The sequence below is a fragment of the Hipposideros armiger genome, unplaced genomic scaffold (assembly GCF_001890085.2).
Source record: "Hipposideros armiger isolate ML-2016 unplaced genomic scaffold, ASM189008v1 scaffold_1762, whole genome shotgun sequence".
Classification (NCBI taxonomy): Eukaryota; Metazoa; Chordata; class Mammalia; order Chiroptera; family Hipposideridae; genus Hipposideros; species Hipposideros armiger.
Genome location: NW_017733112.1, coordinates 37,271 through 63,705, shown reverse-complemented (window position 1 = coordinate 63,705; position 26,435 = coordinate 37,271). Strand labels below are relative to the sequence as shown.

At 38.1% G+C, this 26,435-nt stretch overlaps 1 protein-coding gene across 1 annotated transcript in view; it reads left to right on the top strand.

The window, feature by feature from the left end:
- Positions 1-642: 642 nt before the first annotated feature.
- LOC109378127 (metabotropic glutamate receptor 7-like) overlaps positions 643-26,435 on the top strand; it is a gene marked incomplete at its 3' end in the record, with an annotated part of 37,750 nt that continues 11,957 nt past the window's right edge. The window contains exons 1-2 of the mRNA XM_019634587.1: positions 643-730; positions 2,184-2,324. Coding sequence (XP_019490132.1) covers positions 643-730; positions 2,184-2,324 — 229 coding nt within the window. The remainder of the gene's footprint in view (positions 731-2,183; positions 2,325-26,435) is intronic.

Here is a 26,435-nt window from a genome sequence, read left to right as displayed (position 1 = left end):
CATGGGGCCAAAAAGTTTTTCTAAAGTCCCTTTGTGCTCTGTTGAGGACGCCTCTTCCTTGAGTACATTGTTGTCTGTGTGATGCTCAGGGTGCTGTGATAATGAAGGGTGTTTCAGTTGTCTATGACTATCTGACAAACCACCTCAAATGCCCTGGCTTGAAAGACAAATCGCCACAAATCTGCAATTGGGGCTGGTCTCAGCTAAGTGGTTCTTCTACTGCAATCAGCTGGGGGGGGGCTGGCATGGGAAAAAAGGTTTTGCTGAGAGGGCTGGGGTCTGGCTGGATTCCTCTCTTTCCATATGACCTCACATCTACCAGGCATACCTCTTAGAATAGGGCCGCTGGATTCTAAGGAGCAGAATTCTGCAGGTATAAGCTGCAGTGGGCACAGGGTTTCCTAGCCTTGCTTGCATCACACCTGCCAGTATCCCATGGACAAGAATGCAATGTATAAGAGGGGACTACACAAAGGCGTAAAGCCCAGGAAGCATGGTCCATCAGGGGCCACCTCTGTCACAGTCTACCACCCCTGGTTACCTTCAGCACCCCACCCAAGACAAAGATAGAAAAACGAATCTGTCACTAGTCACCATGTGTGAGCACATGACCAAGTGCATACATGTAGTGATCTTGGAAACATGGAGGACTCGTCTATCTTTCCCCCAGAGAGTCCCCTTTATTTAGGAGTATTATGTTGTTCTGAACAGTTGTCTGGGGTGGAGGCAGGTTTGTGGGAGAATGGGGAGATGGGAGGAGGACTTCCAGCCAGATAGATGAATCAATCAGTATTGACATCAGAAGGAGGTCAGATACACCAGCCAGATTCATTTTAAAGCAGTTAATTTGGCTGGACACCTGGCCAAAACATCATCAGGTCCTGACAGTGACCTGGAAATGGCCTCAGAGATATAGAAGATTCTTTTTATTTCTCCTAAAAAATATGTAATCTTTGCTTTATAGTTTTTTTTTCTTTCTCTTTTTTGTTTTACTCTCTTATTTATTTCAAATTTTATATTTATAGTAGGCTTACTATATATGCCAAGCCACAGATTTGGTGCTCAGAATGCAGTGGTAAATAAAATTCATCTGGTGTTCTCTTCTCATGGAGTTTAGGTGTTGAGCTATTTTTTTTTTCTTCTAATGGTCTTCAGGGAAAACTTTGAATGATTTAAATAATGTGAAAGGAAGCCCATCTTTTATGATTCTTGACCTTAAAGTCTGTAAATTTCCAGTTTTCCCACTGCTGCAAACAGGACACAGTGAGGAAGGACATGGTGTCATCTTCATTTTTACAGATGAGTGAAGGACAGCAAGGCTGTGTGTATGTGCTCACATTTCCAGGACTTAGTGAGATCAGTGGAGCTGGAATTCGTTCCCAGGCCTCGAGATACTGAGCCCAGCCTGATTCTCACAAGACTATTTTGCTTCATTGGAATATTTAAATTACACTAACCTAATGAGGTAGCTAGAGATTTCCTCAGGACCTTGGGTCTCGATTCATCTCACACTCTTTGTGAATAGCATTGTGCTCATGTTGGCCTCAGTTTATCTATGGCTCCTTTAAATACTTCTACTTTGACTAGAAAGTTAATTACAAAGTGGGACATTCCTAAATGAAAGAGGATTCTTACAATGATATTCACAGGTCTGTAGATCACCTGAGCAGAGATGCAAAATATGGCAAAATGGTTGACCTTGGATACATTATTATTTCATCAAGGCTCTGTTTTTCATCAGCAAAATGGGAATGATAGTAACTACTGCACAGGTTGTTGAGATGAGTAAAAGAAACTATGTGAAGTACAGAGTCTGGTCCATAGTAAGCTCTAGAAGTGTCAGTTATGATCTTGATGATGATGATAGAGATGCTTTGGCCCTAGTGTAGTTCACCAGAGATGCAAGGCATGTGTGAGTACCGTGTCATCTCTAAGGGTCCCTAATACAGATTTCATTGTGAAAATGCCGTTTATAAGCCACGCTTCTGTCTGACAGATTGAAGTAGAGATATAGGTATAGGTTAGCATTAGAATGTTTTTTTTTCTTTTGTAGATTTTTTTTTCTTTGATACAAAAGAGTGTTCAGTCTACTAAAACAAAGAAAACTCATCACCAGTATTTTTATTTTCAAATGTTCCAGCAGGGCCCCACAAGCAATGACCTTTCTATTTAACTCCATTCAGGGTTTGATGCCTATTTTACGTCCCGCACACTTGAAAACAACAGAAGGAACGTATGGTTTGCTGAATATTGGGAAGAAAACTTCAACTGCAAGTTGACGATTAGTGGGTCAAAGAAAGAAGACACAGATCGCAAATGCACAGGTAATTTCATTCTCATTGTCCTTCTCCTTTGGTCTCCGTGGCCAGTGTTGAAATGTCTGCATAAGTGACAGAAGGAAGCTTGGCTGGAGGCAAATTGAAAAAGTAAATTGAATTTTACTAGATTGTTCAGAAAATGGAGCAGGATCATGAGTCCTGCAGGACAAGAGAAGTACAGACAAGATTGTATTCTTTTCTGCCTGTCCATCTAGCAGTAATTGACATTTTCATTGATTCTTTGAATTCAAAAGGGGTCATGTTGCTTTGCATGCTCTCGCTGATAAACATTAGTTCATGTTGTAGCCAGGAATATGAAGTCATTTTCACATGGACAGAAATCTCTGACAGTCCCATATCGGCACTGGATTTAACTATTGCCATGGATGGTAATATTTAATTAAGGAAACAAAGTACTTGGGATTAGAGTAATGAGAGTTTTAACTGATTTTTATAACATCCAAGTTAATGAGTTGCCTGCTACTTGAAATATGCTTTAAAATAGTCACTAAGCCTTATATGTAACCTTGTGTAATTATTCCAAATTAAAAACAAACATGTATGTCGTATGTATATACAGTAGTAGTCAGAAGGCAAAGTTACACATTCATTCATTCATTCACAAATGTTTATTGAGCAACTCCTTTCTGCACAAGTGATCTGATGGTGAGCAAACCAGGTAGGGACACGGCTTTCATGCTGTTTAGAGTATAGTAGGGGGAAATCCAAATTTTTCCAGCGATCTCTCTATGAATACATAATTACAATCTGTAATAAGTGTCTGAGAGCAGTAGGGGCATATAACCAAGGCATTTCACTCATTGAAGGCAGACGCTGTCTCAAAAGACCTACTTGAGGGATGAGTAAGCATTGGTTGGTTAGAGAAGGGAAAGGGCAGATTAGAGAATTTCTGATAGTGGAATAATGTAGCAAAGGGCTTATAGCAGAAGGAATTGTGGTGTCCCTCAGGATGTGAAAAACAGGAAATATAACTGAAGAATAGGATGAAGATGTGAACCCAGGTTTCAAGTATAGAGACACGGACAAGGAATAAGCCATGTTGGGACATGTGTGGAATTTGGTCTTTGTCCTAAGAGTATTGGAAATTGTGGGAAGGCATTATGTAAGGGTGTGACATGATCTACTATCTTATCACCTAGACCTTTATAAAATATAATTTCCCAATTTTATACTTCAGTTGACTTCAACATTTGTAATGGTAACCTTGAAGTACCACAGAACCCTAAAATCTCTTCAGTATGTTCAGGAAAGGCATACTCCTGTTGGGCACACTTCCTGTGCTTAGTTTCTTTCCAGTATTTTTCTTTGATCTGTTAATTACCAATAGTACATGCAAAGCATGATACTAAAAACACTGTCAATGGTGTTAAGTTTAGGGCTTTTCCTCAAGAAGTCACCTGTAAAAAAGGAGAAATAAGATACAAACAGAGACAGAGACATAAGTCAAACAATGATGCAAAATAAATATGCATAATTAAATGTATAATTCAGTTCATTATAATATCAGATTAACCACATTCTCTAGGCCATGGTATATAACAAGAGTGTTTTCATTAATATAATCTTTATCACGTTGGGGGAAAAGGGAAAAAAATAATTCAATGTTGACTAGACCTAGGTGACACAAAGCTTTCAAGTAGAAACTGAAAAAATTAGTTTGGTGTCTGGATAATTTGTCTATATGACAAGGAACATCCAAATATGTTAGAAGTATAGAGATGATTGATGACAGTTTTTTGGTTCTTTCTGACACGGGATACTCTGTAGAGTGTCTGGAAGACAGAATGGATTGTGTGATGTCCGTTAGGATTGTTCCGCCTGAGGCCAATCCCGAGTCTTCTTATGTGCTTTAACACAAGCTGTTTTATTTGTAGTCACATTTTAGTGCCGATCATTGAGAATTTGGGTTTATAAAAACTAGTAAGCTCATGATCCAAATCACTAGCTTTTATTAATAGAAATAGAAGTGTGTGTGTTTTCATATTCCTTCCATGTGAAAAAAAAAATCTATGATCAGATTTACTGAATTACCTGTGGTCCCAAATTATTTGAATATTCTATGCTTTCCTTGTCATTGGTTCATGAACTGCCCTTCATGCTCAGAGGGCAGAGAGGGACCAAAGAAAGAGGTAGACCACTCCAGGTTGGTAGATGGCAGGTTTGATAAGCAAGGGAACTTACTTATGAGGCTTGTCTTGGGCTTCCACAAGATGAACAGATCACCACACTCACCAACCACAATCTTAAAAGCTTATATAGAGGCTTTGGGGGGGTTCAGTCTTGTATACATTCCAGATGGTCTCAGCACCCTACTCTGTCAGGCTACGTCCTTGGTACAGCTCCCACTGTGGAAATGGTAAGCAGAGTGTACATTCCAAAGACAGGGGAGGACGTGAGGAACCTCCGGTTGCCTGGCCCCAGCCTGTGGCTCAAGCAGCAGTCCTGTCCTCTCCTTGCCTCCCTCCAACACCTTTTCTCCCTTACTACTTCCACTGTGGTAAGGTGTGCCATCCTAAGTAAAGGCAAATACCATTACCACGGTCGTGTCTCTTGCTGTTACCATCATTGGATATGAGAACATGGGTGGTTTGGTGTTTGTGGTTCTTTCTTGTACTTCCTTTTTCCAAATCCCACTAAACTTGTCTTTTGCTTTGGAAATATTCCCCAAATGCTATTAAAAAAAATCTTAACATTTAAGTATACCTCAACTTAGAAGTGGAGAAGTGGGAGGAAAGGCATGCTAAGATTTGCTAGACTAGAGGACAAGAAGTGATGGAGAGAAGGGACAGACTGCATTGTATTAAGGAGAGCTCTTGACACTATGGTGAGAAATTAAGTTCTAATGAGGGAAAAGAATGGAGGCAAGAGGGAAGCATTGATGGCCTTAAGGATATGAATGCTATTATATAAGGAAAAGCTGCATTGACAACCACATTTGGAGACATTGAAAGAGTGGGCACATTGGGAAGAAGCCACCAGATGAGGAAGCAAGCTGAGTTGTTTGACTTTGCAGATCAGCTGCATGAAGACAGTGTCTGCTTTGGTCTGAGGACTAAGGAAAGCAGTCCCTTTCACAGATCTCTTCCTGTGATTGGGCTGTGCTAAAGAATAAGTCTTAACTATTGTCTGTGTCTATGAATTTTTGTTTCTTTGTCTTGTTCCTTTTTTGCTTTCAGTTTTATATCCCACATATCAGTGAAATCATATGATTCTCGACTTTTTCTGTGTGATATATTTTACTTAGCATAATAATCTCAAAACTCATAGACACAGACAATAGTTGAGTGGTTACCAGAGAGTAAGTGGGGAAGGGGGTGGTTGATGAGGGTAAAGGAGGTCAAATATACGGTGATGGAGGGAGAACTGACTCTGGGTGGTTAACACACCACGTGATATATAGATGATGAATTACAGAAACCTATGTAATTTTACTAACCAACCTCACCCCAATAAATTTAATTAAAAAATAAAAAAGAAGTCTTAAAATATTGACTCCCCAGATTCGGGCACAAATTAAAATGTAAACTTTTTTTTTTCTGGGCTGCATTGCCTCTTTAACCATAATGAGCTATTTATTATATATTAGCTCTAAGTATGCTATCATCGAATCAGTCATCTGTCAAGATGATTTTGAAAATGCGGCATGGGACCCATACTCCTTGGAGAGAGAAAGCTTCTGGGATCAAGGAATAACAATGAGTTCTAAAAACCTGAAAGAGTAGAAAGTCATGAAAGGAAGAATAATTGTTAAAAAAAGATTACTAAAATTTATAATTTGTATACTTTATAATTTAATGGGAGCTATTATAGTTGGGCATGGATTCTTATAGAAAATGACCTGAACAACCATGTAATCTTTACATCTATAAATTATCCATATACATTCAAAGTTCCTTTCAATCAGGAAAGCTACCACATTTTTCAGTATTTTAAGAACATCCCAACTTTTCTTGATACCCCGTCCCAAGGTCTCCCAACACTGACAGCTAGACATTCTTCCTCCTACCTTCCCTAATTTTCATTGATATAGATTAAACCTTGTCAGTGACTCATTCTGTTTGTGGGTTAACTCAGCCTTCATCCCCCAAAGGGCCATGCAGTTGAGTAAGTTTATTGATGGTTTAATCATTCACAGGAATCACAAACTGTATTTGACAGGTACTATTGCCATTCATGCTACTTCATAGTAGAGCTCCAATTTCTCATGGAGGGAGTGCTAGCTACACACAGAATAAAGAAAGCTCTTCTAGACTGTTCACCACACAGTACTTGCCACTGTGGGCAGAAAGGTCAGATGTGGATTTTTTTCAAAGAGTGTTTATGTTCCCCCGCCTCCACATCACTTGCTATGTGTTTTCCCCCCTTAAGACTTGCCAGTATATCCATGACACAAAGGCTAGTTTTGAACATGATCTTTTTGGGAATAAGAATGTGTTTTCTGTGGAGATACCAAGGTCACAGAAAGAAGAAAAAATACAGAGATAAAGTAGTCTCTGCAAAAGAAATCGAGGACTCAAAGTGGTTAAGAAACCACAGGTTTGGGCATGAAAGAGGCCTGGGCTTGTGTTCTAGGGTTACACCTGACAGCCCTGTGAGAGCATGGACTATATTATCTAGCCTCTCAAAGCCTTTCCTCATCTTTGAAATGAGAGTAATAAAACTTTAATTACACCCAAAGTTGTGGGGATTAATTTAGGGAATTCAAGTAAACTGGCACATAGTTGTTAGCATTGATGAGCTATTATTGTCTTCCGTTCTGGGCTGAATAAGTTGCCTGTGAGGGTTTCATGAAGATCCTATTGTCTTACATCAGTTCTAAGGAAGTCAACATACATGTCAAATTCTAACAGAAAAATAAAGCCAAGGATTTGAATAAGCACATAAGCGTGGACAGGCATTCTTCACTGGAGTGCACATTACACAGCAATCTATTGAGGTCTCAAAAACACAGGCCGTGTACAACTGGATGCTATGAATGGATGAGGAAGCTCAGAGCTTAAGGGATTTCAGCGCCATCATGTAGAGTGTGTGTTCAGGCATCATCGGGTCTCGGACTTGGCCAACACCTCATGCCCCAAATTTTGTACCATTGTACCCCCAATATGCTGTGTCTTTATGTGGTTAGCATCATCTCTAAGGTCTTTGCTCCCAAACTCATTCTTTAAACTGAGAAGGCAGTTTTGAAAATCTGAATGTGCCCGCCTGTGGCAGCCCATAAAAATTATCACTCTGTCACATCTTGTAGCTTATATAGAACATTTGTCTAACTAACATTACTATTCTGCCAAATACTACTTTGTGAATACTGATTCATCAGTTACCTCTTTGCTGAAAAGAAGGAACTCAACATTTAGAAATCCATCATCATCCCATGAAGGGACATTTTGACTTTCAGAGATGTGTTTTTTTTTTTTTTTTGAGATAGCAGAAGATGAATAAGTTGGTGGCTTTTTTTTTTTCTTTGCAAGAAGCCACTGTATTCCATTGCTAGTGCTTTCAAGTCACACAATCAGCAAATTCAGTTTTTATTTGAGTCCTTAATGTTTACTGTGGAAAGTATCAGGGGCTAAAGAGCATACTCTAATAAATGTTCATATTTTTGGAGGTCAGATCCTTAAGCTGTAGCTTTCTTTCTACCGTACTTCTCAAAGCTAATAGTTTAAGTAAAGGTCACTTTGGTGGTGGGGCCAAAAAAAAGCCTGTTAAGAAATGCTGTTAGTGCATAAACCGTGTATTTCTGAAGTCCTGTATTCTTACCTAGAAACCAGGCCTATCAAAGCCTATACAGTTTTTTAACAGGATTATCAAGGCAAAGGAATTATACTTAAGTCAAGTGCTCTGGAAATATATGTGCAGAAAGAGTTTATGACCATACTATTTAGTTTTCCCTGTCATTTTATGGTTCTATTCTGAATTGACCTTTAATTGTTATATAGATGTTGTATTGTGGCACCTAATTTATTCAGCATGATTGAAGAATTCACATCCAAATGTTATAGATAAGTAATGTCGAACCCTTCGGTGCGCTAAGACTTTTTGAAGCCATTTTAATGAGAAGCAAAGTAAAATGTATTTTCTACCTTTGTACTTTCTTAAATAGAGGTGTGATGCATATTAATTAGGATTTAATCTGTACGGAGTTTCCATTATCTGATTATATGTTAATATGTTTCTCTGTTAAAATTTCAATTCTCTGAGTCAGGGCTAAATCTCAGTCATGGTTGATGTTTCTCTTGTTACGATCATCCTTAATTCTTCCCCTACCTCCCTCCTAATGGCTGGTTTCTATTTGTGCCAAATTATTATTTTATTCATTCATTTAAAATAATTAGTAAATGTCTCAGAATTATCAAAGAAAGGCTAAGGTATGTAACTTTGTGGATTTAGCACAGCATGTTATAGCAACTATTTGGGTGAGTTTACTAACAAAATTTAGATAGATGAGATGCTAATTAATATAGTAGTCCCCAAATCAGAATTATCTGACTGTCACACCTGAAATCCTCATTGTACTTGGAAATCTTTAAATTCTTTTTGGAACAGGAATACTGAATAAAAAGCCTACATCCATAAAAATGACTGTTTCTAGACTTTGGATTCTAATATGTAAGAGTCAAAAATAGTTTTTATAACATTAAATCATATGCCATGCGAATTCACTGGCTTTGCCTTTAATTCACTTAGATATGGAAGTTCATCTTATTTTAAAACCAATGAAGTCCTCTTTTTTTAAAGACAGTTAAGAAAAAGCTAGCCTCTTTTCAATGGGAAGCATATCACTAGCTTTGTCTATTATTCCGATAAATTTGAGAGAAGATAAAGATGATAACAGTGCTTGCTTCTGAGGGCAAGAATTTTGCAGCCTTTTCTATGGTGATCTACTGTAGTAGGTATAATTCTCAGGCCCCAAAACCAGTGGTGCAAAAAATAAAACTATTGTTTTCTATAACTTCACTTTGCTTTTCAAGGCTCCATTCCAACAGTTCATAGAAGTTAGTATTTTTAGAATCTCTTCCTCCATCTGATCAGTGAGGTTGAAGCTTAGTGCAGAGGACTTGTCTAAGGTCAGGACATTGGTGTTATTTGTGGGGTCTGTTTGCTGTAGGCTTTGGCCTCCATCCATGACTTCTCGATCTCCAGGAATGACCTTGTCCCTGCCGGCCCTTCCTAGTGGAGATGTATAGGTGGCTACAGCATGGATTCTTTTCTGCTCCTGACCTTGGGGTTTCTCCAGGTTCAGCTCTGATTTTGATTACTTCCACAGCCTCCTCAGACCATGGTCGGGGAGATTAGGACCCATGGTTGCAGAGCTTAGGACCCTTTTCAGGGCTGCACACCATTGTTTCACTTTCATGCTTCCCTCAGTCTCTCCTTTCTTACCTCCCATTCCTGAATGCTTTATTGGAGGCTTGGAAAGAAGGCTGACTTAGATCTAACCACATGCTTCCAAGCCTTTTGTATACAGTCTACACTCTATGCCCTGACTCTTTCAGGAGTCAACTTTCAAAGCTCAAAGCCTAGTACTGAGCACATAATATTGGCTTTGAAAACTCAAAAGCCAATCTCTTTTCGTCTGTGTTGTTATTACCAGCCTTCCATGTTCCCTCAAATTCCTCTTGTCGTGCAGCACACCAAGGCATTGGCAGGAGCTGTGTTTAATTCTGTGCAGAATCAACCCAGGCAGCAGAGCCCCAGGGTGAAAGCCCAGGGGGATACAGGCAAAACTGTTCCATCAATGCTAGAAGCTATAATTATTGGTGCTGTGTGTCATTTCTTTCTCATTAACTCTAACAAGCGATGGCTTTAAAAATGGGAGTCATGGCCTTTCCAACTTTGGAAAGTCTATCAGGCTGGGCAGTTAATGAGAAGCAATTTGTGAACTAGAGAAATTCATGCATATGCTGTCTTCTCAGTAACAGTCCTTGTAAACAAAATGCCTCTTGTAAGCAATATAAGTATTATAAATTGGATGCTTAGAGTCAGTTTAGTAGGTATAAGAAAGTGGTTGAATGACTTATCAAGTATCATCAAGCAAGTTAGAATGGAATATAGCTTTCCTCAGGCAGAGTTTCTAGTAATACAGGTTTTCTTTTTTTTAATTTTTTTTTCCCCTCTTGCAAACAGAAATATGGATACTAAAAGCATTTTAAGTTTTTACAGTGTGTGTGGCATCATATTCGTTTTTCTAGAGAATAAAAATGTGCTCACAAGATAAATATCTGCCATATATATAAACCCAGATAAAAACTTCCTAGAACTCCTTCTAACTTTGTCTCGCTATTTCCAATAACCGTATATCAAGTAGGTGGGTGACTGTGTGGGGAGGCTTCCCATATCTCCATCCTCATCCTGGGCACTGTTAGCTCTAAGGGACTTAAAGCATAGCTTCTGTCATGTAGAAACATATTCAAACTGTCTGCTGAAGTCACACTTGTTGACTCAAATTGCCTAGGTTTGAATCCCAGGTCTTTCACTTCCTGTGCCACCTTGGGCAAGTTACCAGAACATCCTTAGTCCCTTATTTCCTCATTTGCAAAATGGGATAGTGATAGTCCCTCCTGCACAGGGTGATTTGTGAGGATTAAATGGCAGTGGCCTGTGGAATTAGTGAGTGCTCAGTGGGTTCAGGGACCATCAATGTGGTTCGTGGTGGTGGGACTTTTGTTATCTTTGGCCTTTGTAAAAAGCAAAACTAAAAAGAGAACTCCTCTATGGTTCAAACAGCCTTGCCTCCCTTAATTTTTATATCCAGTCTTATTCTTCCTTTGCCTTAAAAGTCCTTTGCTTGTTTAGTGCTATACACACTTTTATGGGTCTCTATCATCCCATTTGAAGTCCATATTTAACCTTGTGAAATATACAAGCCAGATATGATCCCTCTTTTAATAGATTAAAGCAAAACTCAAATGGAGAAATCCTGTGACTTACAACATGATTGCTAATGAGAAAAATATAGTGACCCCAACAACTAATAAATAGCATGCGCTCATTTTCTCATGCTTTCTGTTATTTGTTCACTTAACAAATGTGTGTGGAACAGCTGTACTGGGTCTGTGCCTGTGCTGGATGTGAAAACATAGAAAAATTCTTGCTTTCAGGGAACTTACATTCCAGTGTGGGAGGCAGACAGAAACCAAATGCAGGGAAATAAAATAATCACAAATTGTGATTCATGCTATGAAAGAAGTAAATAAAAGCCTGAACTAGAAAACACCAGTACAGAAGTCTTCCAGTAAAATATAGTCGACAGATTATCATGACAGCCCTGTCTGTCTGTGAGGGGTTATTATTCCCATTGTACAGATGAGGAAATCTTGGCCCAGTTGAATTAACCAAATGATAAATCCAGCTGATTTCTCTCTATGCTCTTTCTCCTCTGACACTTGGCTGCCTTCCAGGACTCTGAGAGAACTGAATGTGAATGGGCACTTTCTCATTTGGGGGTAACATCTTGGTTTGTTTATATAGCAATTCCCTCACATGACAACTGGCCACCTAAGGGCTCTTAGAACATATATGATAATGACCCAAGATTGAGCCTTTGATCCTCACTTATCAACAGTTGCCGTGGTGAGGAGAACTGACCTTGTTTCTTTTTTCCTCTCTTAAACTCAAAATAGGGCAGTATTTTCCAGTTTATGCTCAAACTTTCTTCTTTTGATAAAGAGCTAGTAGCTTGTACAAAGAGAAAAGACACAGGATTCAAACTCCTCGTCTTGTAGGCAGCATAATTGTACAACAGTGAATTGCAGCCACAACTATAAAATTCCCTCCGAAGAGTTCTCATTCCCATGGAACTCTATCCTTTTAGGGTGGAACAAACAAACATGCCTGCAACTTTATCAAAGCCAATGATAGAGGCTGAAGTAGTGAGTAGCTGAGGCAGTACAACATAATACCTGTGAAGAAAAGCTTACCAATATTGGAGGAGCAGTTAGAAATTGAGCTACCAAGTGGTCTGATGCTCTGGAAGAAGTGGGCAATCTACTATGGAAGGAAAATGTAGAATTACAAGATATTGTGTGGCTTTTCCATTTGAGAAAAATGCAACTATCATGAGAAGTTTCAGGCAAGTTTGTAAAGAAAGGCTATGTTTTAGAATTCAAAGAAATAAAAAAAAAAAGCAAAAATAGAAAAAGAAAACTATGCTAAGAGCCAAGTTGAAACAGTTCCCTTGATGTGGATCCAAGTGGACAAAAATTATTAGGACAAATAATTATTAAACTTCTAATGTCTGAGAGCCTAGCTGTTGACATGACTACTATATAAATCATGTGTCCAGCACAGACTGTATATGTCCATAGATTCTCTCTTTCCTTGGACAAGTTGTGAGATTGTAGAAGTGTTATTGAATTAAAAAAATTTCTCAAAACCTAAATTGGTGGTATTTTTAACCAACAGAACTAATCCTGTTACCATCAATATTTAGGACATTGTAATGGCCATGCATTGTTCCAAGGAAGAAGAATGAAACTCTCAGCAAAGTCCCTGGGGCCCCTGGGGACAGGGGTCCATCTCAATCTCCTGCAGCTCTGGCCTCCTTTCAGTTCCTGAAAGGCACCTGGGTCCTCCCTCCCTCAGGGCCTTACACACACTGTTTCCTCTGCCTGGAATTCCCTTTCTTCAGTACAGCTGATGAGCAGTGAACACTCAGTCACCCTTCACTTCACAGTGTCACCTCTTTTGGAAAGTCTCCCCTGATGTCCCCACCATGATCTAGGTCATGTTCTTTGCTATCTCTTCTCTAGCCTATTTTTCCTTTGGAACTGCACTTGCCTCTTTTGTGAGGATGTCCTCAGTAGTGTTAATAATGGTGAATGTCCCTGTCCTGTACTTAGCACCAAGCTCAGTGCAACCGGGCACTCATTTCTCTGCTATGGCCTTTCTTCACATGCCCAGCCTGAGCTCAGGTTAGACATAGAATAGCAGCTTAACAAGTAGTTGTTGAGGAATGAATTTTACTTTCTATGCTTAAAACAAAGATCTGCTGTGTGTAAAACATTTGAATGCAATTGATCAAATTGAGAGAGGAGTGGCTGGTGGGGTGCGCGCTTGCGAGCACTGAAGCCGGATCGCTCATGTGGAAAATCAGCCTGGGCAAATGGGTCGAATTAAGGGCTTTGTAGGATTTATTAGGCTGCACAAATTAAATGTTTCATAAGACAATTTTGTTGTGTTTACAAGGCACAAAAGAAAATAGCAAGTTCTGCACTTATTTGAGTCAACAAGTGTTCTATTTCAAGTAAAAATGTGAAAATCCCCAACTCTAATAAACTGTGATATATTAGCCATTCCATCTTCTTAAAAAGGAGAGAAAAATGTACAGAGGAACAGAAGGCTAAGGAATGCGTCAGCCTCCCAGCTTTGACCATATCCTTCCCTCTGCTGATCATTGCTGTTCTCATAACTGAAGAATTGCTGCATTTTATTTGCGATGAGGAAGAAATTAGATGCAGGGCTCACTCAAACTGTAGTCATAAAAATAATAAACTAGACAATACTTATGAGGTAGTTTCTTAAATGACAGTGTTTCATCCTGCAAACAAGTAGGTGAATACAAATCTAAATGAACAATAATTTTAGCTTTTGGCAATTTTTACACTGACGATGTTAATTTTGACCATCTTTTAAAAAGTAATTATAGTTCTCTCAAGGTTTGCAGTATATACAAAACACATTAGGAAATATATTAAGGCCTCTTGTTTTTTTTTTTTCTTTTTTTGGATAACTTTCTCAGGATAATTGCTAGAAGTCATTAAATGGAATAGTTAAGAACAAGGATTCTGAGGCCAAATCTCCTGAAATCAGTTTTGGCTACTGCCTCATACTAGCTATGAAGCCTAGAATAAAAAGCCATTGTGTCTCTGTGCTTTGTTTCCTTATTTGTAAGATTTAAGTGATTATACAAGAATAACCTGATGGACTTTTGTTTCATTTGTGTTTTAGGAAGCACTAAATGAATGAATACATGTAAAGTGCTTAGTACAGTGCCTGGGGCATAGGATACAGTACCTATTTTTATCATTGCAGATTCACACTGTTAATATTTTTGGACAATCGAAGTGTATTGTCAAATTGTTTTCAGAAAGGACTATACTAATTTACACAGCCACTGGCAAAATGACTAAAATGTTACCTCTGTTTTGATTTGCATTTCTTAGAAAACACACAAGATTGAATAGTTTGTTGTTTGGTTTTTTTTCCATATGCTTGGGTACTGATTTATCTTTTTTATGAGATGCAATTTAAGAGTCTTTAAATTGTTTTACCATTGCCTGTGTCATTTGATCATCCTTCAACTCAGCAGAGTTGACAGAGCTGATAATATTTACAGTCTACTGAAGAGAAAGATAAAAGCAAAGTTCATAGACATTTGTTAAATGGCTTGCCCAAAGTCACTTGGCTAGCATCTAACAGAGCAGGGATTTGAACCAAAGCATTTTGCTTTACACTTGTAAAGAATAATTCATGGAAGTGGCACCTCATGACATGAAAGGGTTACTATCATATATTTAAAAAAAATAAATAATTCTGAACTTTTTCCCTACAAAAAGTTTAAGCTGTTAGGAAAATATGATTCTAAAATCTTATAAGCTGTGTTTGGGAATCAAAATCTCTGTAATTTGGTCATGAGTTAAATATGCGGAATGAAAGCAGTCGTGACCCACCCCATCTCACCTATTTCTGGCTCACATAGCTGGAAGTATCAGTCAGAGTCCAAGCAGGAAATGATGGCTCATGCAAACTGGATTTTAAGGAGCATTTCATAAAAAGACAACATACAAAGGTATCAGAGGAGCTCCTTAAGATGGCGACAAAGGAACAGCGCAATGCTTCTGACCTAGCAGCACAAAGAGCCGCCCTCACTCTTAGACTAACAGTGTAAGCAGAGGCGGTAGTGGGGAGATACCAGAATCCTGGGAGAATATCTTCAGAGAGAGTCTACCTGACAAGGAGGGAGCCAAACCAGTAAATAATCAGACCAAATCATCCTCCTGCCCGCCAGTCTCCTGCCTGTGACTCCCATTGGCCAATCCAACTGGATGTCAAAGGCAAGGGAGCTCTTTGACTCTATCACTGAGCTTCTCAGGGCATAGAGAATGGTGATGAGTGGATCTGGGGTGACAATACAACCAGTACAGGAGTTGTCATGTATTTAGGTGAGCAAGACTTAGAAGGTGGAAAGGGCAAGAGTTTATTTAGTTTTAGATATGTTTAGTTTTCAATATACCAATAAGGCGTTGAGCTAGATGGGTTAAACAGGCAATTCAGTGTATATGTCTGTAACTCAGTAAGTCTGTGTTGAAGCTACAAAGTTTAGGTTTGTCAGTAGATGATGAGATAATGTCATTGGAATGAATATAATTACTCAGGAAAAAGTAAGGAGATATGGACCTCAAACTCAAAGATTGGTACTGTAATGAGAAGAATGAATATTGTTGGAAAAAGTTCTCCATGGGTTTCTCATGTTTTGGCACATGTGAGCAGTGGCACTACCTGCTTCTGTTCCAGACTATCTTTTCAAAGATGTTTGTGTAGCAAATTACGTTGGAAGATAGGGGTAGTGTTTCTTCACAGCAAAATTCAGGCATATGAGGTGTGATCGAATACTATGGTAAATGTTTAAATTAAAAAAAATATTATTACAGTAAAAGACACATTTCCATTAATACCCTTCAAAATACTCCCCTTCACATCCAACACACTTATCCCATCATTCTTGCCACTTTCTGAAGCAGTTCTGGAAGTCCTCTTTTGTGAGTGTCTTTAGTTGCATTGTCGTGGCTGCCTCCATCTCCTGAATCATTTTGATTTTGAGGAAGGGCCAGAAATCGCATGGTGCCAGATCTGGTGAATACAGTAGATGAGGCCACACCCTAATGTTTTTATTTGACAGAAATTGCCATATACCAGAAGTGATGTGTGACACACAGCGTTTTGTCATGAAGGAGCATGATTTACAGCACACTTTAAAACACACCTTCTCTCAAACATAGTTCATACCCAACTGACTGCACCAAACAAGTTGAAACTTGTCACACAATGTTACTAAGGTTCAGTGTGCTGCCTCCTGTATTGAAGATCCCTGCCTTTTCATTGGATGTCACTCGGCAGGAGCATTCACCGTAGTTTGTGATCATAACAGAAAGGCTCCATGTCACACATCGCTTCTGGCACAGCAATTTCTGTCAAATAAAAACATTACAGTGTGTCCCCATCTACCTTATTTACTGGATCTGGCACCGTGCGACTTCTGACTCTTCCCCAAAGTCAAAATAATTCAGGATATCGAGGCAGCCACAACAGCGCAACTAAAGACACTCACAAAAGAGAACTTCCAGAACCATTTCAGAAAGTGGCAAGAATGATGGGATAAGTGTGTTGGAAGTGAGGGGGAGTAGTTTGAAGGGGATTGATGACAATGTGTCTTTTACTGTAATTTTTTTTATTTAAACATTCACTGTATTTTTTTATCACACTGTGTATTTACTATCACTATAAATGACTAGATTTTCTAAGCTCTAAGTTCCTCTCCTGTAGCACAGCCCAGTTTGTCTCTTGGTCCTCTTTCTGTAACCCTGTGTGAATTGAGGGTTGGAGCACCAGAGCCTGAAAACACTGCCATGTCGCCTACTATTATTGCTATGAGAAATAAAGCCCTTATTCTGACCCATGAGTCTTATGTCTCCTGCCAACATCCATGAAACTGTGGCATGATAACTTGTAGGCTTGCAGATATGGCAAAATCTCAGCCCTTAAGAGTTCTTGACAAATGACTCAAGACCTATAGTGTTTAAGACTCAAAAGAGCAGGCGTTTTCTACAAGGGGAAAAATAAATTAGAGAATGGAAGTGGTACTGGAGACTAAGAATAAGAAAGGCACTGAGATGTATGGGTTATGCCAGGGGATAAATAAATCTCCACTTAATAGAGCCACAGGTTTAAACCATTCTCAGGAAGCATCATTGGTTTAGTTAAGGATGTATTTGAAAACTGGGATAAGGTTGTATTGAAGAGTGATCAGTATGGATTAGGAATTTCTGAGAGACCAGTCACAGGATCTGTGAAGATAGGATTTGGTGTTTGAGTAAGGGAAAAATTGACATATGGACATAAAAGCTTGGCAAAGAAGGGGTCATCAGAGAGGCTTGTCCAGTGGGCAGTGTCCAGTCAAGCTTGGATGAGCGGCATGAAGGATTTAGTTCTGAGAATGGTCTGGAAAAGCATGATCACTTGAGCCTATGAAGATTCAGGTGAGCTTTGAAAATGAAGCCTAGGAGTTAAGCTATCAATTCCAGCAGTGGTAAAATCAATTTTGACCTTGGTTTGGTAGTCTGTTTCTGACTATAGGCTTGGAGGCATTAGACTTGATGCAAAGTTTTTTTCCTCACAGTATCTAGCCACATGGGGAATATTATAACTTTCTCTTTCATAATGACTACCTTTTTATAGATAAAGAAACAAGCTTAGAGAGATTATATAACTTCCCTTTAGTCACAAGCATAATGCATGCAGAGGCAGAATTTCAGCCCAGCGTTGTCTGATTCCAGCCTCCATGCTCCTAACTCTTGTTCTTGTGCAATGGGTGGGCTGATTATAGCAGAAATGGAAATGGCATCACATATTGGTTTCAAAATGTTGAGATTTTGAAGGACTTTGCCCCAATTAAGTCATATTGGCAACATGTGTTTTAAACTAAGCCTGGCGTTCAATATTTTTTATCAAGAGCCCTCCTCAGTACTGTTCAATGGGGGATTCCACTCAGTACCACTTAATTACTCTCCTTCCACAGGTAGCATGGGTGTGGTTTGTTGCTCTTCAGGCAAATAATCAAGTATGTGCTGACTAGTGAACTGTCAGTTTCAGGCTTCTTGTTAGCAGTTAAGATTTTTTTCTTGTCTGGTTAGCAGTGCAATATTCCTAACATGGGTGGACTGTGACATTCCTAAGACATGCAGAACCTCCAGAGCCTCTTGATAGAGAATCATATCAACTATATTTCTCATTAGTTATAATATCATTAGGACTCAATCTGAAGAAACCTATCTATTTTATTTTTTGAATGGTCATGACTGATGATAAAAAGTATATGTGAAGAGGTATGTATACATATGTATTTTTTGTTTAGTGTAAAATTAATCTTGACTTTAAAAAAAAAAACTAACAGAATATTCTTTTCATCTTTCCTTGAATAACTTAGTTGAAATCATGGGAGGCAATGATAAGTAGAATCTGATAAGTAGCCACATAGGAACCCAGTTTAAGAAAATGATCCCAAATATCAGGGTTTGGTGTGCTGCTCTTTTCTCTCTCTTGTCATCTGCGGTCGTCTGGTCAACTGAACTAAACTCTCCATCTCAGCCGTCAGCTATCAGGGTGAAGGACTGTAACCTTTCTTTTCTACCCTTTTACAGGAGCTACTTGCCCGTTATTTTAATTCCCTTTCCAGGGCACTCATTCATTCTTTCATCCTGTATTAGGCATGCATTTACTGGATGTCCACTAGATTCCAGGCCCTGTGTTGAATTCTGGGCACATAGCAATGTTTAAGCTTGGCTCTGGGGAGTTCAGTGTATATATGTGTGTGTGTTTTCCTGTTTATTTATAGTCACTAGAACTGGATACAGAGCTCAAATGAAGTTAAACAGTGACTTTTTCTTTTTATGTGAGCTTTCATTGGACTGATGATTTTGAGAAACCTTTTCCAATCCTCCAGTGGGATGAATTCCTTATGCGTTTTCTCTGTGTCTCAGAAGGCAGGGTGTCATGGTGCCAGTGAGATGAGGTCATTCCATCCCCACAACATGCCCACCTTGCTTCCAGGAAGCGATGTTAGACCATAGGAGTCAGAAGACTCTGTCCATATGCCATAGCTTCTGTAATATGTAGGCCCCTTAATAAATACCTGGAAAGCAGAATCATTCTATAAGACCTTAGATGAGAAATGGGAGATCTGTATTTCCACAGCAGCATTTGAGTGGAGCTGTGAAATGTGATAGATGGCATTAAAGGGTCCTGTATTTATATCAGTTTCACTTGTCTGTATTAGGGTACCTGGTGCATAGAGGGTATCATTTAAAGGCAACTAATTTCATTTTTTCTACTGTCTTCCTGCCTGTTTCCTTCTTTTTAATCTCAATGTTCTTTTTGTTCTTTTTTTTTTAAATTTTTCCTTCTCCTTCTGCCTTCTCTCCACACTCTCCTTTTCTCTTATTTTCATTAACATCATGTGATCTTTCAAATAAATATAAAAAAAAAACCAGAGAACACAGTATGATGAGTCCCCATGTAGTCGTCACTGAACCTCAAAATATTCAATATATGGACACCTTATTTCCACATATACCCCCACACATGTTTTTCTCTTACCATTGGCCAATTTAAAGTAAACCTCAGCATTTTAATTGTTAAAAAAATGCTTCAATGTACATCTCCAAGAGATAAGTGCTCTGAAAAATATATAAAACACAAACACATACATGCATGCACAAACAAAACCAATACTTGCTTACTATCATCAGTCTCTCACTTCTCTCACAAATGTGCTTAGATCATTGGTTTGTTCACATGTGGATCTAAACAAAGTCCATAATCACTACATTTTTTTATATATCTAAGACTTTTATTAATCTAAAAGTGTTCCTTTTTGTTTTGACTTTTTGCCAGTTATTTATGAAAACAACTTATTACTATTTCTATAGAATTTCTCATTTTTGGATTTTGCTCTTTGCATATCTGCAATGTTGACTTACATTTTCTTTATTTTCTGTATTTTATGTAAATTAGTCAATAGATCCAGAAGCTTGATCCAGAAGTTTGATCAAATTTAGATCTCTCTCTTTCTCTCACTGTCTCTCTCCCTCTTTCTCTCTCTTCCTTTTTCCTTCCCCTTTTTTTTTTTTTTTGGTGTTCCATTTATTTATTTCACTAAATGTTTACCATATGAAGCTGTACACTGCCTTATATCAGAAGAAACATAAAATCCATTTTGTTTTAAATTCTGTGTGATGTTAAGATGAGAAGTAAAAATGGTTATATTTGGGAAGGGGACAATAGGGGGCAAAGGAGATATGCTGACGTTTTTATTTTTACTCTGAAAATTTGTTTTTCGTGTGTGAAGTTTTTAGGTTTATATGTTCTCTCTCACACATACACACATACACAATAGCATTTTCTAAATTAAAACAAATAACTTGCTAATATCTAAAACAAAAGGAGGAAGAGGAAAGGATGGGGGAGGGGCAGGGGGAAGAGAAAGGAAGATGAAGCAATGATTCCAGTGTTGTCACCCTGGTCTATTCACTATAAAATTCCCAGCTCATGGTTTTAGCAGCTATTGATGATGATTACACACATCTGTTATTGCATCTGCTATCTAAATGCACTTTTGAATAAATTGTCTCAGTAATACTCCAAAAGTTCAACCTGAGTACAACTTCTGGGATGGCATAAACAGAATTTCAGAGGCCAGAACCCTGTTATTCAAGGGGTTCTGGCTGAAGAATGAATTCAGAAAATAGGCGTCTACAGCAGCATTGTTGCTTTTAATCTTCAAGTCAGCTCTGGAAAAAGGTCTTCACCAACAACTTCACAGTTTGCGTAAAAGAGGCAACCAAAACTGTGTAAACAGAATTTTAGCTTAAGGAATCAGAGAAGAGAAAAATCTATGTGAGAAATTGAAACTGCATCTATGAACTTTAAGAAGCCGTACCTTTTTCTTGTTTGTCATAGCAAGTTTTCTTGTGTGGCTCAGAAGGACCATTCTTACCTTTGTGGAATAGGCTAGCATTACCTACAACAGACTGCTCTTGGCAATAAAGGAAGTCCTCGGAGAACACCTTCCACATTTTGGGGGGGGTGAACATCGGTGCTAGAACATTCCTTCCTTTCAATCCCAAGCCCTCTATGCATTGCATGAAATCTTCCCCCCACCCCACCCTGCCCCACCACACACACATTTGTTTACTCACTGCATATATTTCTACTTACACATACCTGGAAACTGAACATGGAATTGCAGAAGAAAACTCGGTTTTAAGGAACAAGTAGCTCTCCAGAAAGCATCCTGCATAGAAAATGGTTAGAAATGAGGGGGTGTGGTTAGACATTGTTTTTCTCCCTCACTAGAACTCTTTCTGAATTTTTCACAGAGCGCTGTGTGTGTCCATTGCAGAACAATAGGGTGTTAATGGTTCAATTGCGGTCAAATGTTGGTCATGCAAGGAGAGGATCAGTTCATCAGTCACCCTGCACTTTTGCTTTGTTTTCCTTGTTCCTTTTGTGGTGCTTTCCCTGGGCATTAACTGTTCCATTCAAGGAGAAGTCAGAGAAGAAACCATCCATCTTCTCCTTGCAGGAAATTCTAGTGAAATATTCAGTGGGGATAAGAATATGTAAAAATCATGGCTCTAAACTAATGTTGAAAATGAAAAGAATTAAAGGGGGGAAAATCCCAGTTATAGCTTTCCATCGGCAGACATGGAAGGAACCATTTAGCTAATTGTCTGAAGTGTGTCCTGAACTAACGGAGAGGCAAGAAATGGATGGCATAGTACCTTCCCAAGAGAGTGTTGTGAGGGTGCAAAATTAAATTATCACAAGTGCTTAGCACAGAGCCTGATGCGCAGAGAATATGCTGTAAGTGCATACTGCCTGCAGCATTCTGATCCCGATCTCCATCGTTCTTTTCAGGAGTTATCATCACACTCAATTCTCACTCAGCCTCACCTACAAATAGAGGCACAACAACACTATAGGCTTTTGGACTCAACCCAGGTCTTCTGAATTTCCTTCTACTGATATGTCTTGCAGGCCACAGGTTTTTACTCTGAGATTCTATAAATGTCACTTTAAAGGATGACAACAGAGTAAATTTCTATAAACACAAAATCTTATTTTACCATTAACTTCCATCTTATAAAGAGAAATATATACCCATGAGGGGAAAAAAAGTTATCCACTAAACTGGTTTAATTTTTTTATTTTTAAATGATAGAAGAGGCTGCAATAGCATCGTAATACGGCTTGTCTGGTAACCTTAGCGCTTTCCAGAACCCTGAAACATTTTCTAACACTCCGGGATATCCACCCTGCTGTCCCTGCATCCTCTTTACCCAGAATCTAGCAGTTTTGTCATAACCAAAATGTACCCCTGACTCTATTTTCAAATCTCCTGTGACATGCTTTTCCTGTTTATTAGGGTATTTATAGTTCCAAGCATTAGTATTTTAGTTAATTATATACAGTAACACTCAGCACTTCAGCCTGAAGAAATATTTCAGATTGAGGCTTTACAGTCAATAAAATAAAATTTGTTTAATGCAAGGTTTAAAAGCACAGTCAGCACAAGCATGCATCATTTCTAAGAGGTCTTCCCAAAGCAAATAAATTCAATTAATATTTGAAATCCAAATAAAAATGACAATTTCTCCCTCCCTTGGAAACATGTGAACAGCTGGCCCAGTGCTTATCTCATCCGCTGAACCTTTCTGGGATGTTCTTCCATCTTTGATTTGTTCCTGGCCTACCTCTCACCCTATCTTTCTTTTGGTTTCCCCCATTGAAATGGGATTGTTTATATAAATCATTTCAAATCCATATTATCTTGCATTTTCTGTCTTTCCCCCATAGTAATTGTCATATGCATATTAACTAGGGCATATCTTCTGAGAAAGCAGCGTGTTAAAATGGGCGAGTTAGGCAGGTCTTTCAAAGAGAAAACCTCACCAGCAGACTGAACACTGGAAATTCTGTAGTGAAAGAGTGGGTGGGTTACTCTTGTGTAGTGCAGCTCCCAGTGTATTAAAGAGGAGGTTAAAAGAGTATGCATTTTTAAAGTAAATACTGCAGTCTTTGGGTAAAAATAACAGTGGAACAGAAAATCAGGAGACTTAAAAGGTAAGCTTCTTTGCATGCTGGAGAAGTGAAAGATAATGCGTCAGGGTTCACTTCATTTTATTTAAACCTCAGGCTCTTTCCTGGGAAACATGATGAAAAGGGTGACCTTTATCCAAGGAAAGACTATAACATCTCAGTTCATTAGAATGATTGAAAGAATGAGCTCTTAACCAAGAATTAAATGAAAATGCTTTTTTTTCCTACTTCACTCAATGTTACAAATCTTTCTTAAAACTGTATTTCACTTTTTGTTTGGGGGGAGGCGGTGGGGTGGGGGAAGTGTGCTTAATGCTAGTCCCTTAGGATGTTGTAAAGTGGTGTGTGGATAAGAAGTATAATGTTTAAATAAACTTGGAAAATATTTGGCTAACTCATAGCTCCATTGTTTTTTCATATCCTTATCACATTTTTATCCTGCTGTTGTCTGTACATTGTGTAATTTCCTCAGGACATAAAGTAACTAGAGTAACTGCTGTGTGTGTGTGTGTGTGTGTGTGTGTGTGTGTGTGTGTGTGTGTGTGTGTAAAATGCCTTTGATAGACAATAGTGTCCATCTCTTTTTAAGAGCAAATAAACTTTTTCAGGAGTTCCCCAGTAGACTCTTTTCTCATTGGCTAGAATTGTACCCCATGCCTTTAGAGGAAATTGGACTGGCTTAGACAAATCAGGATGGACTCAACGAGGCTTGGGAGGTCTAGAACCTGTCACTCCTATAGGCAGCTGCCAACATCTAAAGAAATCAGGTTTCTGTTAGGGGAGGGGGGGTGGTCAGTGAGTAACCAGAGACTCTGAAGTGGCCATCAGTTGTATCTGCCACAGTAGAGAAAATAAAGAGAAACTTTTGGTTTTGTTGTTGTTTTTTTGTTTTGTTTTGTTTTGTAATGGACTTGCCACTTCTGATTTTCTTGATATAAGGCTACATTTTTCAGGTCCTTGTAGCCCCAAAGATAAATGTATTGTTTAGGTCTTCTCGGAGCCTTTAATATGCTAACATACCAGGTTACTCTCCAAGAAAGGGGAAAAGCCTGCCATGTTTCACAAATGACAAAATATTTCATTATTTAAAATATCGCAATTACTTGTCAAGGCTTTCTTTCTGAGATAAATGTCTGTGAATGCAGTTTCAAAACTGCTTGTTTGAGTTACTAGTCTGGGCCCGCTTCATAGCATACATTATAATGGTCATAATGCCTCAGGAGTGTCTTCCTTAAGTGCTATAAAAACTCGGAGAAATTTGTAAAGTAGCAGGTTGTAAAATGAATATTAGAAAATGAATTGCCTTATAAAATAAGTACAGTAAAATTTTAATGTAAGAACCTAGATGGGTTCACTATAAAGTTCTTTCAACCTTGCACTATACTTAAAATTGTTCATCATAGTTTAAAAATAATAAAACAGCCACAACAAAACAAGGCATAGCTTTTGTGTATACAACCAAACCGTAGTTGGAAGATACATAGCAAAAAAGACCATTTTTATAATAGCAAAAATAAATGACATACCTCGGCTAATTTTCCGAGAAACGCTAAAAACTTATGTCAGAAACATTTTTAAATGCTATTGAAGGGAGCAAATGAGCGTTGAGCAGAAGGAAAGACACAGATAGGAAGACTCACTGTCATAAAGATTTCTGTTCTAGCTAAGCTCATCACAAACACAACAGAAACCCAATACATGTATCATTTTTTTTCTCGAGCTAGATAAATGTTTAATAAAGTTAGATTACATAAACGAAAATTACCAGGGAAACTTGAAAAAAATGAACAATTATGGTAGAAGAGGGACTAACTCTACTAGTTACTAAAATCTGTTATAAAGTTTTTATAAGTGAAACTCCAATGTTGACACATCAGTAGACCAAACAATGAGACAGATTTTTTAAATCCAGAAATAGTTCTAATTACATATGGAAATTTAGTATATAATAAAGGCAGCCTTTCAAATCAGTGAGAGAAGATAAATGGTTATATGTTATGATAACCGAACAATTATATAAAAAAAATAAATTGTTAATTCCTCATACTGCACACTAGTAGAAGAAAACATGGATAGGATCTTCTATACTCTGAGAGTGGGGGCATTTTTTCCAGCCACAATTGAAAATTCAGAAGCAATAAGAAAAAATATATACTGATTGTTGTTTTTTTTAGAGAAACAATTTTTAAACCTAATGTAATTTTATTTGGAAAATAAATGCCTAAATAAACTAAAAGAAAAAAATGACAAATTTGGAAAAAGACTTGTAGCTTTATCTCAAGGAGTTAGTATGTTAAACTAATAAAAAGCTTTTAAAAATAGAGAAGAAAATGACCAACAACTTTTTCTAACAATTGGCTCAATGATAAACTGTTTGCAGAAAAATAAATACAGTGGCTTTAAGCCATATGCAAAGATGTTCAACCTCCCTTCACATAATATAAAAATGAAAGTAAAAATACACTGGTAGCATTTTTCCCATATCTGATTGAAGAAAACCGAACTTTGACATCACACTCAGGCAGTGAGGCTGTGGGGAAACAAACACTGTCATCCTCTGCTGGTGAGAAAGCAAAATGGTGCAAACCCATTAAAGAGGAATTTGCCAATATTTAACGAAAATACATATGAGCTCCCAGTTTAACAAAGCAATCCCACTTCTCAGAATCTATCACCAAAACATTCAGACAAAAATGTAACGGCACATATTTGTACAGGGCTGTGCATTACACTACACCCTTTAGACTGTTGGTTAGACGTGATTGTTATTCTGAAAATGTTACCTGCATATTATGGAATAAAGTGAATGAAAACAATCATAATGGTGTCATTAAGAACCAGGATTTTGCTGATGAAAGGAAGAGGTAGAGCTGCATGAGTGTTAAGGTTAGAAAAAACCCTGTAGTCCTGAATTTGAATAAGAAGTAGCAGTAAGAATTCATGGTGAATTTTACCTTAAAGAAAAACCCCACTCTCCGCACACTGAAAGGCCTAGATCCGGTGACAATAAGTGAGTGTGAGGTTGATTGGTATTTAAGTGAGATGCATATAAAGCACAGCTATTAATGTGTGCTCTGAAGAGGAAAAACACAAATTCAAGTAAATTTGGGAAATTCTGAATTTTCTCCTCAGAGATTATACTTTTTTTTTTTCTGTTTAACTTTTTTTTTTCCTTTTTTTTTTAAATTTATTTATTTATTGTTAGTTTCAGGTGTACAGAAC